This window comes from Agelaius phoeniceus, chromosome 5, assembly GCF_051311805.1.
Source record: "Agelaius phoeniceus isolate bAgePho1 chromosome 5, bAgePho1.hap1, whole genome shotgun sequence".
NCBI classification, from domain to species: domain Eukaryota; kingdom Metazoa; phylum Chordata; class Aves; order Passeriformes; family Icteridae; genus Agelaius; species Agelaius phoeniceus.
The window spans coordinates 37,595,893-37,616,396 of record NC_135269.1 but is presented as its reverse complement, the minus strand read 5'-3'; the positions used below and the strand labels follow the sequence as shown (position 1 = coordinate 37,616,396).

The following is a 20,504-nucleotide window of genomic DNA, read 5'->3' as shown; positions in this document are numbered from 1 at the left end:
GCTGGTATTTTATAAGGTTGATTTTTATGTCATTAAAATGTGATGAGTTTATTATGTTTTTCTTCATTTTAATTTCATTTGAGAAAAAAAAGAAGTTGTTTATGCTCCGTCTTCTGAAAACCAATTTAATACTAAGTTCTTTTATTGTGCAGAGCTGGTTATTTGCCTCAGAATATTCCTTTGGAGATTATGAGGTACCTTTCAGAGGAAAAGGATTTTCTGCCTTGGCATGCTGCCAGCCGAGCTCTTTATCCTCTAGATAAATTGCTGGACCGTACAGAAAACTACAATATCTTCAATGTAAGAGATAGAGTCTTCCTTTCTTTCTTCCTCTAGTTCTTCCTGTCTTTCTTCCACTTTCCCTGTCTGTCTGTCCTTCCTGCCTTTCTTCCTTTTGCCTCTTACTCTCATATTATTGGCAAGATTTGAACTGTTCCCCAGGCAGATACTGTTAATGACCTAGGGATATTAACTTTCTTCCTAATTACTCTTTATTTAAACATAGTGATTATCAAGCTTTGGTTCACTTGCAATTGAACAGTGATAACTATTGTTTGAGGCATATATGACTAGAAGAAGGAAAGGTAATTATCCCTCGTGTAAAATGTTATGACAAATTAAGTATTTCACTTAGAAGAGTCAAAGTATTCTATTGCCAGATTTTCTCTTTCGAGGAGCCCCATGGTGATATTTAGGTGGATGCCCAAGATCAGCAAGAACAGCAAGTATAGGCACAACTTAACAGAATACATACAACTGAAGCAAAGATTTGTAGTCATTATTTCATCCCAAAATCCATGGTGAATTCAATGCAGTTACCTTAATTAACAAGAATTAGATCACCGTTGAGTCAAAAGCCCATTCATAATTGTGTCCAAAGGGACAGCAGTAACAGCTCACAGTAGATAATTAAGATAGACATGGCAAATATTTTAACATTTAGCTGTAGCTACACTGAAGCATGGTTTATGAAGTACACAGATTTGACTGCAGCCAGTGACAATTATGAACTCTTGGGGTTTTTATTCACTATGAATTTTATGTAGTCTACATATTTTCAACAGCCAGCATACGGTAGCTTTATGTAATGTTGTAAAGCCTTCAAATGAAGGAGCTTTTTAAAGCCTGAAATGCCTAAGGATGCTTTTTGCTTCTTAAATGCATATTTGTTTGTGTGTATGTGACCATAGACACCATGCTTAGAGAGAAGAAAGTTAGAAGTGACTGTATGTATATATGTAGATGTTAATACAAATGTAGATATATAGATAAACACACACAGACACACACACCCCATACATATACACAGTTACCTGATGACATGGAAGATTATTTTTGTAAAACATATACTAAGGCCTACATATAAATCAGAGCCTTAATGTAAAATGCAGTTGAAATAATTTGCATATTTAGTCTGCTGTTAACTGTAAAGAAAAGTTCTTGGGAGTCTGCCATTGCTATTTCACTTTTAAACATGGTTGTATAAAGAAAACACAATTTTAATAAATAAAACCAGTAAAATTCACAGCTGAGTTATGTTTTATCACTACTGATGGGAGTTTTGAAAGCTGAGGTGATAGCAGAGAAAATAAAAAGTCTTTTTAGTCATAGAATAACATATCTGCTAGAGAAAGCTGCAGTATGAATCTTCTTTTGTGTTGACATATATACATGCCTATGCATCTGTAATAATAAAATAGATGCTCTCCTATGCAGTTCTGTGTATCTTAGTTCTCTTTTTCAAATTGGTGAATTCTACTGGAAAAAGATTATGCTGAATGCACAGGCAATGGTTTTTTTCAAAACTGGTCAGAATATGTAAATATATCGTCTGTGTAAAAAGTAGAAGTTGCTAAAATATATCTTGTGCTTGTTTTGTTCCTTAAGCACACCAGGAGCTTAAACTTAAAACATAGTGTCATTAAGTGTACAGAGCTTATTTGCAGCCACATTGTTACATATTCTGAAGTCAATTGACTGTACCCACATGATGTTTTGACCACGCTTATGGATATTAAAACAGTGTTCTTTTAAAAGTGAACATGTAAGGTGTAGTCAAGATTGGCCACAAAGTAGAAATTAAGCTATTGACACCCTTGTAATTTTTCAGCTGTGCATTGTGAGTTCAAAGTAGCATGTGATAAACTTTTGAAATTCATGGATTTTATTACAATAAATTGTCTTATACTAGGCATCTAATCAAGTAGCTCATCTAGAGACTGCTTCTTACTATAGCAGTGAAGGAAGATTGTAAGTGGACAAGTAGCTTTGCTAAGTCTTTGGAGTTGGACATTATTTGAGGGTACAAAGAGAGACCAAACCTCATTGTTAGCAGTATTTCGGTTTCAAGTAAAATAAATTATTTTTAATGTTAAATATACTTTTCTTTTTCTCCTCAGGAGTATATTTTAAGACAAGTGGCATCAATGTATCTGAAGCTTGGATGGCCAACAAACAATTTAAACAAATCACTTGTTCAATCATCATACCAACATGAGTACTGTTATATTTACTTTTTTATTGATTATTTGAGAAATATAATTATAGAAATGCACCCTCCTAAAAATTAGTAATGTTTAGCATAAATCAATCGTAATTCCTTAGCTCTGTCACCCCTCTGTTTTTTTCCATTCTGGCTTGCAGGGAAAGTAGAAACATGCTGTAAGATGAATTCTTCTTTCTTAAGTTGGGAGAACATGATTTCCTAAGCCCCAGCTTAATATCTGATTACTGTGGATTTCTAAGAACTTGTACTCATGTGTCCACAGAGGTTGGGAAGAGTGCCTAAGTGTAAATGGGGGCTGGTTTTGATCCATGACCTTTCTTTAGTTGTTGCAGGCATTAAACTGACACTGAGATTTGTAAAGCCAGATTGTCTTTGATATGTTGCCCAACTACTGGTTGCTGTCACTTGTTATAAGAAGTATTTTTTTGTAAACATTCAGACACATTTGTTAAAGCAGCCTTATTGCTTTCTTTAATTTGGCCAGAGAGCTGCGTCGGGAAGTCATCATGTTGGCCTGCAGCTTTGGGAACAAACACTGTCACCAGCAGGCTGCAACGTTAATCTCAGACTGGATTTCTAGCAATAGGAACCGGTAAGTGGAGCTGAAATGTGAATCTCACATCTCTCCTACTGAAAGGCAGTACAGCTCTTCCTTTCCTGCCTGCCTTCTCTGCTGTGCCCTCTTTTGCAAAGTTTTTTTACAGGAGGAAGCAGAGGTTGCTGGCTGTCATTTAAAAATGTCTGTGGGGTTTCAGAATTATTTGACTTTGCATATATGAGTGGGTGGAGGGGATTCTGCCCACTCCTGGTAAATTACTGTTGGATAATTCTATGCTAGAAGATGAGAAGGCAAGTTTTAAGAATGGATTTCAAGGAAGAAAGATGAGTGAACACCATGTTGTCAGACAAACATGAAACCTGTGTTGAGGTAAGAGAGCAGAAGGTGCTAAACATTTAAAGAAGTGATGGGAGTTAGAGACAGAAGGACTGAGAAGTAAGGAAGGAGATGTTTCAGAGGGACATGTTACAAGATATTTAAGGGTGATGACTTGAAAACTAATGTGATTCAGGAATACATGGAAAAGCTCATGTAAGGTTTCAGAGGACAGATAATATTAGAGCTGATGCCTTGAGCATAAGCAGCACTGTAGTGGTTTGACAACAAATATGTAAGTTAGGCTGCCAAGACACAGGTTTATTCAGCTGAGGCAAAGGAACATGGACCATGGATTGTGTATGAAGTTTATCTTTTAAAGGCAAGCATCTAAGAAATATGAAATAAGTGAAATTTCAAATATTTAAGTAAGTAGTGATCTATGGACAATGAGATCAGTGCAGAGTATAGGTTAAGATCACAACTTCTTTAGAAAGAATAGTGGATTTTCTGATTATGTGAAATATTTACACTGTATACATTTATACATGACATAATATTTTGGTTTTAAAGAGAATATTTTACTTTCAAATACAAAAGAAAAAGATAAGAGAAAAAGTCTCCCATTTTTAGTCACAGTCTTGTATTAGCTTGGCAAAAGAATCAGATCTCTCTAGCCATACGAGCAAGCAGGATTTTTCAGAGATTTCTTGGACTTATCAGTGTTTGTTTGCAATTAATTTATCTCTGTCTGTCTTTGTAATCTTTAAAAATCCTTTATGGGCATACTCAGTAACATAAGTGTCCAAGAATCTTTTAAAACGAGCCAGGAAAGGAAATTACTTTCCTATATGACTTTGAAACTTCTGGAAAAATAGTAGCTTGAAACTGTTACTGGATGCCTTTAAGTAAGATGCGTGTGAGGTGGAGGGTTTTCTTGTGTAAGGTGACACCAGATATATGTACTATGAAATATATACCCCAGGGTTTTATATGAATTCTTATCATAAGCAGCAACAATCAGTATGAAGCTATTTAAAGAGGCAATTATAGAGAAAGAATCATTGGAAACAGTCTGCAAAAGTAATTTACTTAGATATTCATTTGCAAAATTAGTTAATCAAACCTAGCATTACCTATTAGCATGCACAGCAGTAGATTATTCACTGTTAAAAAAGCTGTCACCCTGCAAAGCTACCTGCCTGTGTCTTTCCAATAGGATTAAGAAAGGAGGCATCAGAAAAGAAAAACATAACAAAACACTAGCTTATTGCTTTACTAACAGTAGCAAGAGAGAAAAGGAATAAATTTAAGGAGCTGTCTGAAGATTCATCTTAGCCTTTCAATGGGGCCATTTTTGGTAGCAGAAGATTGTAGTTGCCAGCATATGATGAGTATTATGATAAAAGCACCACAGCAGGGCAGAGGAGAATAGCTACTAAGTTAAAGCAATGTGTTTCTCAAAGGAACTGCACAGTTTTGAAAAATGGCTGCAACAAATAATGTAATTACAGAATAGAGATTGACAGTCAGCTGATAAATAGGGGCACAACTGGCAAAGAAGATAGAGACACACTTTTATTTATTTTTTAAGATTGTAGGATTTGTTCTGTCCTGTGCTCCAGAATTTCCCAGTTTTCTCAGAACAGTCTCACATCCTGAATGTAACTAATATATTATAACTAATACATAGAGCAAAACTTATTTTACTATCTACTTACATTGAAACAACATTACAAAGACCACTAGTAATAGCAGCTCAGTAAACATAAAATCAGCTTGTGTTTCACACAATGAACAACATTCATAGGGTATGTCAGTGTTCTCTCGGGAATGTTCAGATCCTGTTGAATCAGAGCTATCCCACAGCACCTTTACTCAGTTTAAGCTAATTCAGACTGAAACCTGAAAGTAAAGCAAGGGCTCTTTTTCCTGCTTTTTTACTAAGAAATGATGATTCCACAATCAGAATTTAATTAGCATGGCGTTTGAGTCATGCTTCTGTCTCTTTTAGCACTTTAGAGGCAATAACTAGCTCAAGTGCAAAGGGCAAGAAGACAAGTACAAAATGTATGCATAGAGCATATCTAAAAGGTACTGATTTGTAGTCTTTGTCATCAATCAAGTGTTTTGCTCAGTTTGATGCCCTGAACAGCTGCTTGTGAATTTGTTGCAAACAGCCTCCTCAGAACCTGTAAGATTCCCTCAGGTCTTGTTTCCTCACAAAGAAGGGGAAACTCATGCTCCTCTTTCTCCAGACTTCTCTGACAACTGGTGAAAAAAGTTGGTGACAGATACAGAAACTCTGTGTATCCTTGCCTATTCCATTCCTTATCAGCAATTACTGTAAATGTTCTTGGGTTTGTCATTCCCTTTTCTGAAACAAGACCATGTAATTGACTGATGGTTGCAGAAAGCCTGGTTTTGGTGGGTTTGAATAGCCAGAGCACAAAAACAGAGTTCCAGAGAGCTCAGAGATATTTTATATATAGATATAATTTGAGTGTCACTGTGACAGTAAAAATAAAGGTTAATTTGCAACATTACTACCCATCCTCCCACCCAGAAACTTTATTCTGGAAGATGACAAAAATTTTTCAAAGCAGTAGAGACAATGGAATTAGATTTGTGTCTCAAGATTTTAATCAAGTGAAAATTAAGTCAGTATCAAATTAAAATATGATATTAAATACCGCATAAATGCACAGTCAGTAAATCATATCAGGGAGGTTTTTGATTCCCTGGCAGTTACTGCAGTTAAAGCTGAAATAACTATAACAGAGAATGTGCTTTTAATAATACTGAAGAAATCCTAACATTCATCACTTTTTTAGCCACATTAATAATCTATGACTTTTTAGATGTCCTTTTGAAATGTTTTATTTGTAATATTTGGTTTTGGATGAAGTGTCAGGTAGTACAGTAACATCTAACTGTGTTTTACTGGCATATACTTACAATTGCTGTGCTTTTTAGTAATTACATTCAATCTGGTAGGTCCAGAAATGAATTGCCATCTACTCTTCACAATAAGAAAGTGAAGTAATTGTGATATCAGATACTGTTAGCATTTTGTAATTATATACTCTTTACTGTGCAAATAATTTGCCACTGTTCACCAAGTAAAATAATGGTCATTCTTGGCGGAAGACCAGAGCTCTTCTTGTATTTTCATTACTGTTTGAAAAAACCCTTAGATTTCCAACTATAGTGCTGCAGATTTTCTTCTGGAATTAGTGAAAAATCCCAATTTATATGTGATCTACAACACTAGCCTCTATGCATGAAAGTGGAAGTCAGCTGAGAGGCTGTGAAGACTGGAATTTTTAAAGTGATTTAGGTATTGCTTCATTTTTGGATGCTTGGCTCATAGAGCAGAATCAGGTGCTCAGAGTTATGCTTCCTACAGGGGGATTTAGGGGCCTCTGAAATGCAGCTGGCAGCAGCCACTGTGCTGTGAAGAGCCTCTTAACATGAGATTCTGAAGTGTGAGTGTTGTCTCTTAGGGTCCAGCACTACAGGTAATAGGAAGGATACCTATATCAAATGAATACATAAATGGCAATCGTAGAGTATGGGGTCCTTGCAAAAGATGCCTTTCAATGTTGTCACTAAAGCAGGAAAATGACTGCTCCTTTTCTTTTCCAGCACAACTGCTCTTCAACACCATTTCAAGCAGTAGTGCTGAGATTCCAGTGGTTTGCTGTGCTTTGGTTTATACCTCAGCTCTGTATCTGCCAATGCAGAAAGCAAGCCTGATGACCTGTCTGCGAGGTGTTTGGGACAGTATTAAGATACTGCAATACACTTTCCTCTTCTGGCTTCAGCTCAGCCTCTGGAATTTATTTCATTAGCAGGAGAAATGATACAGCTCTCCAGTCTAAAGATGAGAGAGCATTCATCTGAAGGAAAAGGAGCTTCAGTACCTGAAATGCCAGAAATACTTAGTGTGTGAGGGGCTTTAGGTGGTATTGCTCATGATCACTTTTTCAGGGCAAAATACAATGGAAAAAAAAAGAAGTCTGAGCAAATTTGTTTGTACAAGGAGCAAGGCAAACACATAGCATCAGAAGCAGAAGAAATTGTAAGGAGACATCTTGTTTTGGTGGTTTAGGAATTGATATATTTTAATCCCTGCAGTTGTTAAAAAATAGTCATTATTTCTTTCTACTGAAGATCTGGGGTTAGACCTCAAAGTAGATCTTGCAGTGTTGTAATCAATGAATTGAAGTAATTTTACTCTTTTTTTTAAATGACATTGCTTGAAGGGCTGTATTTACTTCTGACTTGATGGTGATCTTAAAACAATAATTTTCACTCTCTTAAATTGGGATATATGCTGCTCCTGTACTGAAACAATGGAAACCCTTGAAACTTCCATGCTGATGTTCAGAAGAATACAGAGTAGAAAGCATATAACCATGTTGAAATTTCCCTTGTAGTTTGAGAATGTAAAGTTACTGGGATTCAGTCAAGAGCAGAATGTTGTACAAGAGAAGCTACTGTTGGCTGAAAATAAAGATGTTTGCTTCTACCTTCATTTAACTGAGCTCATCCCTGTGGAGCTTTCATGTGTGAAGAAATACATTATTCACACTCCTTAGATATAACAGCATTGTGGTTCAGCCTAAAAAATTAACAAAATTACCATTCAATGCCTGCCTGAGTTTAATAATCAGCCTTGTTAACCCCTTTAACTTTCACTGCATCTATTCTGAAAGAAAAACATGTTTCTAAGAGGATTAGCATTTTCAGACTACTTGCCTTGGATAGGTTCAGTAAACATGCATTTCTGAAGTTCAGGAAAGAATGCATGGAGAGCTGCAATATGTAAAGTCCTGACAGGTGATAACAGGGGTTAATATTCAAATACACACCATGACGGCTCGAAGCGTAACTTACCCATAGACATGAGCCTGTTTTTACAAACATCTCTGCGGGTGCAGGCACAGTTACCTGCCAGCTACTCTTACCATACATCAGCTACAGGTTGCCACATATACATTTCTGCTGGCAAAGTTGCCTGTGGATGTATGCTTGCTTGGGGCAAAGTTAAACAGGATGATGTAAACATGAATATATGAGAGAGCTGCTTCAATTTGAGACAGCTGATTTTGCCTTCAGCAGAAAAAGGAGTTCTGATTCTGTTAGTAGGACTGTGGTGATGCTGTTCTTGTGCTGACATGCAGCACTGAACAGTTATGTGCACATGTTCTGTGAGATGATACCAGACCTATTGGAAGGCCCCAGCTAGTCATAGCCACTTTCCTTTGCTCCGATTTTTAACTTCTTTAGAAACATAACCATTGCTATTTATTGCTGTCATTTACATGGAAACAAAGTACCTTAATTAATTGCCTTAATACCCCTAGAAAACTTAGGGTAAATGCATTTCACTGATGCTGATGTCATATCACTTTGGGGTGATTTTAGCTTTAATGCATTTTTCACTATTTGTACAATTAATCTTCTGTCACAATCACTCTGATCAGTTCTGATGATGTTTGCAGTGAGGAGTGCAAGCTGTTGCACTGAATTAGGCTAAGCCAGCATCCATTCTGTAACCCATGGGTTAATGAAGTTTGCATTTGTCTGTCTTTGTGAATGAGAAGTAGAGACTGATGGACCATTCTGAATGCAAACACAGATCTTTTAAAACTGTTCTGGTCTAATCATCCAGGTTGTTCTGAGAAATCTTGGAGTGCTGAGGTGGGGCCATGTCACAGGACCAGTGGGAGCTTCAGACAAGTCCTGTTTTAACCTCAGGTTTTGGCAACAGTTTCAATTAAGAAATTATTCTGGCCCGCAAGTACTGAGGATGGCAGATCAGGTCTATTTTAATAAAATTAATTATTTATTGAACAGACAGGAGATAAAAGACAAAAGATCTTAATCAGAGTTACTACACAGTATAAAACTGAAAGGAACTACTAGTAGATTACAGCATGACATAAGCCAGTGCACGACATCAAGGTACCTATAATAAAGCTAGCAAAAGATACAGTATTGATTAGGAGTCAAATGTAACTTACCACTGAAATAATAACAACGTACACAGATTCCTTCACTCAGTCTCAGTGGGAGTAATAGAGAAGCATGCATCCCTACTCATACATTTCCATGAAATGTGTAGAGGATTTCTGCCTTGTGAGAGTTTGGTGTAGTTTATATAGTTTGTAAAGTGAAGTGTCTGTCAGTGAAAATCTAACTTATCTTTTGGATCTCACATCAACATTAAGGTGTTTATTGTCAATTGTGAGTTGCTGGACCTGTGTTAACCCTGTGGTGCCAAAAGGACTCACTACAAGACAGCTATTCCTGTTTGAGTTACCTGACTGGTTAACAAGCAACAGATAAGCTCTTGTGGGGGGCAGGGTGCCCTGCTACAGGCCAGAGATCCCTGAAAAGAGAAGAAGAGATGAACTTTGCTGTTCTGTCCGTGGGTTTCAAGTTAGAACACATCTGTGTGTTGTTTGAATTACAAATGAACCACTTTTGGTTACTAAGTAATGAAAACAGGATCTTACATCTCTGCACTAAACAACCTCATCTCTTCTTTTAAAGTGTAATAATGTAGATATGGACTTTTTCAGTGGCTACTGTTCTCCATTTCACTTCTGTCATGCTGTTGTGATGGTTAGGAACATTAGTTAATTCTTTATCATCTTAAGAAAGGTGTAAATAGTGAAGTAAACGTCTTTCATCACATAATTTGAAGTACAGTGATAACCAGTAAGCCAAATTTGTGCATTGTGAGCCTCCACACTAGTTCATGAAAATTTTGTGTTTCCTCTACAAGGAATAACAGATTCATATCAATCCACCTGCCTGAGCTGGCAGTGTGCTTAATTGCCTGTACCTCTAACAACTCAGTGGAAATGCCACCAGAAAAACAATTGCAGGCATGTATAGGAGTGTGTTGCATGTCTATAAACAAAACTCCCCATAGATCTGAGGGAGTAGTGAATTACCAGTCATTAATTGAAGTAATTTCAATGAAGTCTGACTTAGGTGATAGAAAATCAAAATTTTTCCAAACAAGCATTTTTTCTTTCCTTTACTTTCTCCTTTATTTCTCTATCTAATTACTTGTGGTAGATAATTTTATTTCTGTGTTTCACGTGGACATAGTAGTGCTACTGTCTTGCAACAACTGAGAAATGTACTTGAGTTTAACCGCCTACATAAGTATTTGTGAGAACATGGCCAACAGGTTAATTACTTTTGTTATTTTCTTGGAAGAGGCACTGGGTTCTTTCAAGGGATTGATGCCTAGCAGCTATTTTTGGAAGTTGTTAGCAGCAAATGTGAAAAAATGAGAGTTATTTTAATTTTTTTCACACATGAGTGTCTGATAAATGTAAAAAAATAAAGTGAATCCCTTCTTCTGTGTTTGCAACCCCTAGAAGCTTTAATTACTGAAAAAAAAAATCAGGCATAGCTATTCATGCATTTTGAAATGTTTCTGGAGCTTTGCCAGCTAATGTGAGCCAATGTTGCTGAAGTGATTTAGTAATTAATAGGTTGTTACAACATTTGAGTAGAATCTTGCACTCAAGTCAATAAAACTTAAGGAGGAAAAACCCACTGCTGAGTGCATGAGTTAATCAAGGACTTAGCACTCTGGAAGACCATCTGGGTCTAAATAGAGAGAGGACTTCATCTTGTAAAAGGTGAAATGGGGCATTATGGAGCAGCTGGTTCAGGCAGTGGTTTTTGTCTTCTGACTTCTATGTGTCACCAGAGTAAAATGACCCTATATGTAGTGATTACGGATTAGCAGTAATTAATTTTAAATCTTTAAAATTTCAATAGATTAGCTTCCAATTTTCTCATTCAGGGATGATCTCTCCGCAACTTTGGAAAATGACCACTATTTTTTTTATGATCAGAAACAACCATATTTTTGGTGCAAAAACTGTCCAGAATGGACAAAGACATATCTACTCAGGGACTGGTACCAAAAAGAAGTACTTAACTCATTGCTCAGTTATTAAAATCAGTGTTGAAGAGCTTGACTTTGCTGGTTGCATGTTCACTTGTGGGGGATCTGCAGTAGGAATGGGAAGGAGCAATAGCAGTAACCATCACTTGGGGGATGATGTATTCTCTGCCTGCCTCTGTCAGGCACCTGTGATACCTGAAACTTGGGAGCACAGGACAGGGACTGTGCATAGCTTTGCCCCAGACACCTTGAGTAGCCACATCCTCAGTTAATGTCCTCTGAATTCGAGGTGGGACAGGCTCCTGAATGTCGAGCCCATCACAGCTCTGTACCTCAGTTTTCAAGGGAAAGTTCTGCCCTCTCTCTTTAGACTGGGCATGTGCTATGGCAGAGGATCATCTCCTCCTCTCTCTGCACAATGGTGCCAGCAGCATGACTCCTGAAGTTTGTAATAGAGAATGGGAGTATAAGATTTGGGATTGAAGTTTTTAAAAATAAGCTGTATGGTGCTCTTTTTTATAATAGAATCTGTATTACAGATCTGCCAACAAAGTATTAATACTTCATTCTTGTTTCTTATCTGAGCCTTGTAACCTATTAAACAAGATTATAAATATAGTCATCAAGAAAAATAGGCTTAAGTTAAATGTTAAATTGTTGCAAAAATAAGAATAATGTTCCTGATTAATTTACTTTGTCAAATAGAACCCTAAATGGTGTTGAAACTTGTTACTTAATCAAAGAACTGTCTAATCTGTGTGCATTTACATTTAAAAAATTAGAACACAATTTCCCCAGAAGATAAATAATTATGGTCCAATTCTATAAGTGTATCTTCAATTGTTAGAGCATACTTTAAATAGGAGCAAATATGTACCAATTAATTATGACTTAGAACATTATTCTTAGCTCATTGTAGAGCTTTATAATTCACTCTTGAAAGAAAGAAATCCCTGTAAAGGCATAGCACGATTTTAGTTCATTTTTTCCTAACTGTTTAATTTTTAACTTTCTCTCCTAAAGTGTTTAATTTTTAAATGAGCTCGACTAGCTACACATTTCATTCTCACCATCATATCTCTAATGCAAGAAAAAGAAAGTTAAATAAATTGGATCAGTATTCAAATTAAAGCCATTTAAAGTGATGCTCTTAAACGTTTATTTTTATTCTTCTGAAGTATCCATCAATCATATTAGCTCTTTAAAAAAAAGAGCAGCCTTGAATGCACAGATGAGGTTTCACTAACAACAGGATGTGTTCTGCAGTGTTACAACCCAAGCAGTACCAAAATAATGGTAATTTTATCCACTTGATTCAGTTAATACAAGGGACAAACAATCCACATGCTGATCTAGTGCCTTGGAACTGCAATTTTCCAGGAATCTCTAATACTAAAAAACCTGTAGACTGAAGAGATTTCGGATATTTAGATAATGATAAAATGCATGCCCAAAATGACTGGACGAGTGAGAAAGCAAAAATCCCCACAAATGGACAAAATTCAATTAGAGGACTCTCTGTAGGAGCAATAGTTAAAGAGAAATTACTTTGGGGACATTAGCACTTTCATAAGCAATTTTCATTTCCACAAAAGGAACCCCCCTATCTACAGTGCCGACTGCAAGCCTCTCACAGGAGAAGCTGGTAGTGTTTCATAGCTGTACATTTTGTAATTTCTGAAAGTAAGCCTTTTAAAAGCAGTATTTGTGTTTGATGTCTTGCTTTGTACGGGCTGAGTTTTTTTCACATTGTCCTAATTACTTAGCTTATAGGTACAGACCTAAAACTTTCCCTGGAGCAGTTGATTGGATGATTTTGATTAGATCTGCTGCAGCACTGCAAATATACTACTACTGATTTGGTGGCAGTAGAGTTTGCTTAGCAAGGAAAATGGTGACATCTAGGCTATGATCATGGGATCAGCTTCATCCCTTGTCTTAAGGTCTCCTTCCTTTCCAGAGATGCAAATGATCCTGTGCTTGCTGACTACACTGCTGCTAAAATTGCTGGTGTTGGCCCTTAGAATGTAAAAAATGGCTAGCTGGGACAGCCCATTGAATTGATACATTTTACTGTAAATTTTGAAAGTGAGGAGTGCTATCTATTCTGGGGTAAGACATCCACTCCTAGGTACATCTGCTGCTGTGTCTGTACTAGCCAAACACAGAGTGACAGTCCTTCCAGCCCACAGTTCCTACCTGAACTAATGGGACAATGGTACAAATTTTTCAGCTTCTATGCCTGTATAGGAAACATAAGCAAGGTAGGAAATTGAAAGCCCAGCTGAGACCTTTTTAGAAGAACACTGTACATATGCACATACTATATAACACATACATATGCACATATATACACTAGGTCTGAATTTGGTAATTTAACTGTAGTTTAAGTTGATATTAATTTAGCAGTAATTACAGTTCTCTATGGCACAGCTGCTTTTGTACTGGTATTATATGCTAAAACAAACACCCAAATCTTTCTTCCTGACAATATCATATTTAAGTATCATTGTCACAGCACATCCTTTCTTACTTGTATCTTACTATATGAAGATGAAGCACTTTCCAGCCCAAGCAAGAAGGAGTTTCTGGCTGCTCAGGTCCTGTTGTAAAACAGTGGAAAAGACAAGAAGAGCAGATTTGGCACAGAGCCCAGCAGCAGTGATAAGATCCCATACTAATTTGGAGAGCTTATGTTATCTGTAGGTTATGTGGCACATTATAAGTTGATGAACTCCATGACCATATTTTATAGTCTTCTGACAATGTGATGGTGTTATGAAGAAAATGGCAAGCATTTGCTACCCTTTAGAAAGCCCATTAGGATGGCTTGGAAAATGTTCGCAGCAGTAAAGAGAAGCAAATGTAATTTTCAAAAAAGCCCATTACTATTGGACAATAAATTTGAAGTCTCAGAAATGGTCCTCCTTTGTATCCAATATCAGGAGGCTGCTTGTTTACCAAAATGCTAATACTGATTTCTCTTGTAGAATCCCTCTCAATGTGAGAGACATTGTCTACTGTACAGGAGTTTCACTGATGGATGAAGATGTATGGGAGTTCATTTGGATGAAATTTCATTCTACCACAGCAGTGTCTGAGAAGAAAATACTATTAGAAGCCTTAACTTGCAGTGATGACAGAAATTTGCTTAACAGGTAAAAAATATTCAATATTTGAATCTGTTACTAATAATCACTTCAACAGTTATGGATCATCACTTGAGCTTTCATCTAAAGGACAGAAATTTGCTTTTCAAGTACAGGCTTACTGTCTGTTGAAGCCATCTTACACTTTTGCATTAATGCATATGAAAACTGACACATATCAGTTCCAGATTTTCCTTTCTTCATTGGAAATGTTTAAAATCCTGTAATAATTACTGGTATTTTTTTGTTACCGTGTCCTTTATTTACCATGTCTTGACCAATCTGATCTTACAGATCAGTAAAAATGCACGTGTAAAGTTCCACTCAGCTTTTCCTCAAATAATTTTACATCGAGATTTTTCTGATTCCTAAATGTGTCCAGTCTTTGGAATCATAGAAATAATCCACTGAATTCATTTGGAGACTTAAACAATTCAGCAGTGATCTTTTTTTTCCAAAAGTTTTCTGATGGACTGATGTTGGACAATGTGATTGTGAAACTAAATGTTCTTGTTTCTCCCACTAGACTTTTGAATTTGTCTCTCAACTCCGAAGTTGTCCTGGATCAGGATGCAATTGATGTGATAATCCATGTAGCTCGAAATCCACATGGAAGGGATCTTGCTTGGAAGTTTTTCAGAGACAAATGGAAAATACTGAATGCTAGGTATGGATAAAAATTCTTAATTTATTTTTATTTTCTTATCTTTATAAAATTTGTGTAAGTATTGTATAAGTGTGTATTTATGTAAGTTCCTGAATCTAGTCCATTATCTTTTAATCCATGAATAGAGATGTCTCTAAATATGAAATAGCCACACATGAGTCATAAATGCATTTATTCATGGATTATCACACACATGCATAGAGACATTTGTGTCTCGGCAATCATCTGTATATATATTAGTGTATTGTGTCTGTGCTTATGATAATGAATTTTATCTATATGTCAAGTGCTGCAGTCCTATTTCTACACAGAGAAAAAATGGCAGTTCCCAAAGGAGTTTTTCTGATTTAAAGTCGGATAGAAAAAATTCCATTTTCAAAAGGATGTTAATATAGTGTCATCCCCTTTCTTTCCACTCTGTGTTTTAGGTGAGTTTCAAGTAATAGGGGAGCAACATTTTGAATTAAAAATTGATGAACAGAAATGAGACAAGGTTGCTCCTTACACCTGCTTCTCTTTCTCTTTGAACAAGTGCTACATGTGCCTACTCTGAAGCCCAGTCAACATTTTAAAATCCTTTTTGATGAAGATTTTGATATTAATTCAATGAATCACATAATTCTGTAGTTCTTTAGGGACAGCCTGAGGGCCTGAAAGATTGCACAGCAACTCATCTGATACTGACAGATTAAAAAGGACCACAGCTTGGATGAGATTCAGATTCTGAAAGGCAGGTGTCCAAGATTTTAAGGCATCCCATGCCAGGTCACACCTTTGGTGTTGGCAGGAAAGGCATTGCAGATCTGTTCCATTCTGGACTTGTGAGGAGCCAACTATTGTACCATAGAATATTTGAAATGGTACATTTAAAGTGGTGTATTTAAGCAACTAAATCTCAGTGCCTGATGAATACAGGTGCAAACTTCCTACAGGTTTTACAGCATCAAAGTAAGTGTCAAAGAAACTCAGACACTGAGTTTAATTTTCCTAAAAATTCAGAAAATTGTTCATGCTGTTTTGGATAATACTTAGTAGTATAGTGAGATTTTAGAAGAAGTTTATCTAGGAAAATAGGTTTGAGCTGGAATTGGTTTTGGAAATTTATATTGCAGAAGCATACTTCTTGAAAGCCATTTCCAAAAAAGCTCTAAGAGTGCTGAAGAGTTTAAAAATTAAGAATTCTCTGCTTTTGGTGTGATTATTCCAGGAACTGGACTTTAGACAGAAACTGGATGGCAGATGTATTACTATTACACAAGCCAGTTCAGATGGCAAATAATTTTTCAGGTTCCTCCAGGGATTTGTCCAGAGTTTAGGCATAAAGCCATCACAATTTATGTTGCTACAAACACATATGCTCTAGTTGTGTCCTGCCTTAGTAAGTATATTTTATCTGACAACCTGCATAGCACCTGTGATTTTAGATGTGGACAAAGTTAAGCAGTGTACACAAATAGAAAATATTTAACAAACTGTGCCACGTGCCAAATCTTTTGGGTTATAATTTAAAATAGCTTAACTTCACCTAGAATTTGAATTGTACTTATTTTGCTTGCTTGGGATGCATCATTGAGTAATGTGGATTCATAACAATCAGTAAGGCCTCATAAAAGACCTGTTACTGTCCTTTTTAAAATGAAAATAATGGAGAGTTTGTCTTATTGCTCAACGCTCTCTTTGTTATCTTCATTCAGTTTGATTTCCAAACACAAGTCAGAGCCACCAAAAAGATTGTAGCAGTTGCTTTTTCTAAACATGACATCCACTTGAACTTCTTTTGATCACCAAAAGATTCAGTACAGTGAAATGAAACAGTTTATGCAAGCTGTACATACATGTTATATATTAAAAGTAATGTTGTTTGTAATCACAGATTAGAACCTTTTAGATGAGACTTTGAGAGAGTAGTCTAGTTCATACCTTGCCCCTTAACTATTCAGTGAAACAGTGACACAATAGCATGCAAGGTCCTTCCCCTTGGTCATGGCAATCCCAGGAGCACCCACACCCAGGGTGGGCAGAGAAGTGATTCGAGAGCAGCCCTGAAGAGAAGGACTTGGGGTGATGTTGAGGAAAAACCTCAACATGACCTGGCCATGTCCATTCACAGCCCAGAAAGCCAACTCTGGGCTGCATCCAAAGCAGGGCAAGGCAGGGAATTCTGCCCCTCTACTCTGCTCTGGTGAGACCCCACCTGGAGAGCTGTGTACTGTTCAAGTGTCCCCAGAGTATGAAGGACATGGAGCTGTTGCAGCAAGTCCAGAGGAAGGCCATAAAGTTGGTAAGAGGACTGGAGCACCTGTCCTACAAAGACAGGCTGAGGAACTTGGAGTTGTTCAGTCCAGAGAAGAGAAGGCTGTATGGAGACCTAATAGCAACTTTCCAGTATTTGAAGGGAGCCTACCATGGAGCCAGAGGGGGAGACTTCATCAGGAACTGTAGTGATAGGACAGGGAGGAATGGGTACAAATAGAAGAAATAAGTTAGATATTAGGGAGAAATTTTTACTGTGAGGGTGATAAGACACTGGAACTGGTTGTCCAGGGAGGTTGGACAACCATCCCTTGGCAAGGTTCAAAGCCAGGTTGGATAAGGCCTTGAGCAGCCTGGTCTAGCAGGAGGTGTCCCTGCACATGGGGGTTGGAACTGGATGATCTTTAAGTTCATTCTAGTTCTAAGTTCATTCATTAAGAATGAACTTCTAAGTTCATTCATTAAGATCTTTAAGGTTCATTCTAATCCCTTAATGTTCTGTGATTCTGTGATTAAGTTTCTGACATGAGCTCACCACAGTTCTGCATTTTAAAAATACAAGCTTTATTGTGGAATTATGGTTCAAGAACAACATGCACTTCTTGGAGCAAGTGCCAAGGACAGTCACAAAGATGATATGATGCCTGGTGTATCTGACCTATGAAGAGAGAGAGAGAGAGAGAGAGCTGGGAATGTACAGAAGGCTTTGGGGAGACCTTACAGCACCTTCCAGTACCTAAAGGGTCCTTACAGGAAAGCTGAAGAGGGATTTTTACAAGGGCATGTGGTGATAAGGCAAGGGGAAAAAGCTACAAACTGAAGGACGGCAGGTTTAAATTAGATAGTAGGAAGAATTATTTTACTGTGAGAGTGGTGAGATGTTGTTGGATACGACTTTCACCTGGTCTAGTGAAAGGTGTCCCTGCCCATAGCAAGGGGATTGGAACTGGATTTTATTTCCAACCCCAAACATTCTAGGATTCTATGATTCAAGAAGACTTTGTCCCAAGGCATCCTTTTTCTACGATTATAATTTATTATTTAATTTGATTCAAATTTAAAATACTTTGTATGAAACATTAATTTAATAAGGTGATATCTCAGTGGTATTTTCCATTTAATTTAGTGTAAAAAGTGTTGATGTTTCAGATAGTAAAGTGAAATAGCTGAGGGGGATTAAATTACAACTCTATTTCCTGCTTTAAACATAGCATGTCAGGGAGTTAGAATTGTCACAAAATATTGTTAATCCTTCATATTTTAAAGTATGCTTGTATTCACATTTTCCAGGGCATATTGGTGATGTATAACATCTTCAAAGTCACTCGTATAATTTACACAGGTGACTTAAAAATTGAGGTGCCCAACAAGTCTTTAGTAAGAAATCTGTGCTACAACTCTGAAAAAGAGAATTGAAAATACTATGCTTGACTTCATGTTACCTGAGCATGCACTACCTTGTCTCCTAAAGCATTTTCATCCTGTGAGCACGTGTCAGTGTGTGAAAATTTAATACATCAGATGCCTATAAGAATTCCTTCATTCTCAAGTGCTGAATCATTTGTCAGCATTTGGGAACTTGACAGTATTTGGGAAGGCATTTATATCTGTCCAAAGTAAATGGACTATGCTGCCTCTAGAGATTGCACAAGTGCAAAGCCTGTACAAACGTGGGGCACTGGAGGGTTTACAACCGCAGAAGGAAAGGTGCAATGGAGAGTCTGTGTCTGCAGAATGTTTCCCTAAAGTTCAGGCATGTAAGGCCCTGGTTCTCTTGTGCTGTTGTCTATCCTGTGAAGGGTGAGAAGACTGACACTTGTAAGACCAAAGAGTTTTCCTATTTATTCTTATGTTTCACACCTGCAAAATACTGTTTTGGAACGTGACTTTTCTAGCTTTTTCATCAGCAGAGCTTCTGTAGAAATTGCTGTAAATGGATGACTTCTTACCAAGTATACATAATGGGCAGTAATCAGCACAGGTGTGCATGAAGGTATCATTTTTAGTGGAAGGAATTCTGTTACTTCTTGTTTGCCCTGTGGTGGCTACAGTAGACTGTAAGAAAAATAAAATTCCTGCAGCTGTTTTTATGAAGTTGCTTGTCTAAAGTGGATTGGTAACCTTGTCAAAATACCCCATCAAGAGGAGCTTCCTGTTTTCCAAACAGTTATGTTTTAGACTGTAATAATAAAGGGCTTTGTTAGAAAGCCTAAATGAACTTAAAGTACCATGAAATCCCTACTTCCCATAGTTTGCCTCTGGATGTCTGTATATGCCAGTGTGACTGAAATTTTGGGAAAAGATATGTACTTGCTGAAATAGCCATTATTAATTCATTTATTAGTGATCAGGGAGTAGGATTTTTGATACCTCTAACAGTGTTTCTCCTCACAAGAGCTCAAGGTAACAAGCAATATAGTGTAAACATTCCCTAAAACAGATTCTTCTCAAAGAGATTATAGTTCTCTTCCCTCTTCATCTTTCTGTACCTATTGCTTTGGTTTTCCTTCTCTTTCTTTCTCCCCTTTGAAAGAACTGTGGCTTAGAGTACCTAAGCATTTGAGGGTAATCAATTTGGGATTAACAGAAGCAGAACAGAAAGCTGTGTCTGTGCTGGTTCGTTTCACTTTGAATTTTGAACTCTTTCTATAAATCAGTCTGTAAAAGTGGATGATGAATTGAATTGTTCCCCCAGATGAACATAATTTCAGTAAAGCCTATTGGTAATACTTGCACATCTCTGACAGGAGATCTGGATTCCCTATCTTAAAACCAGTCATGTTTAGATTAGCTAGATACTGCTTTGGACATACTTGCAGATAAATATAAGGGTAACTATTTGTCAAGTGCCTTTTACTATGCTGAATGACATCTAACTTGACTTACTTCTGATTTCCAGTGGAATTATACTCTTCATGCTGGAGACTGAAAATACCCCAAGCCCCAAAACAGCAAACTCCACAGACTAAACTATTTCCAGCATAAAATGTAAAACTTAAGGAGTGATCACTAGGTCAGTGGTGCTATAGTGCTTTATTTGGAGGATTGAAAAAAACTTGTGGAAAAACAAGTGAATAGAAGGATTTGAACAGCCAGTTTCAAAGCAACTG

At 37.0% G+C, this 20,504-nt stretch overlaps 1 protein-coding gene across 1 annotated transcript in view; it reads left to right on the top strand.

The window, feature by feature from the left end:
- The window catches only part of TRHDE (thyrotropin releasing hormone degrading enzyme), a 210,068-nt gene that overhangs the window by 178,817 nt on the left and 10,747 nt on the right, over positions 1 to 20,504 (top strand). Inside the window, exons 13-17 of the mRNA XM_054631593.2 lie at positions 153 to 300; positions 2,400 to 2,497; positions 2,991 to 3,098; positions 14,316 to 14,483; positions 15,001 to 15,141. Of these exons, the coding sequence (XP_054487568.1) occupies positions 153 to 300; positions 2,400 to 2,497; positions 2,991 to 3,098; positions 14,316 to 14,483; positions 15,001 to 15,141 (663 nt within the window). The remainder of the gene's footprint in view (positions 1 to 152; positions 301 to 2,399; positions 2,498 to 2,990; positions 3,099 to 14,315; positions 14,484 to 15,000; positions 15,142 to 20,504) is intronic.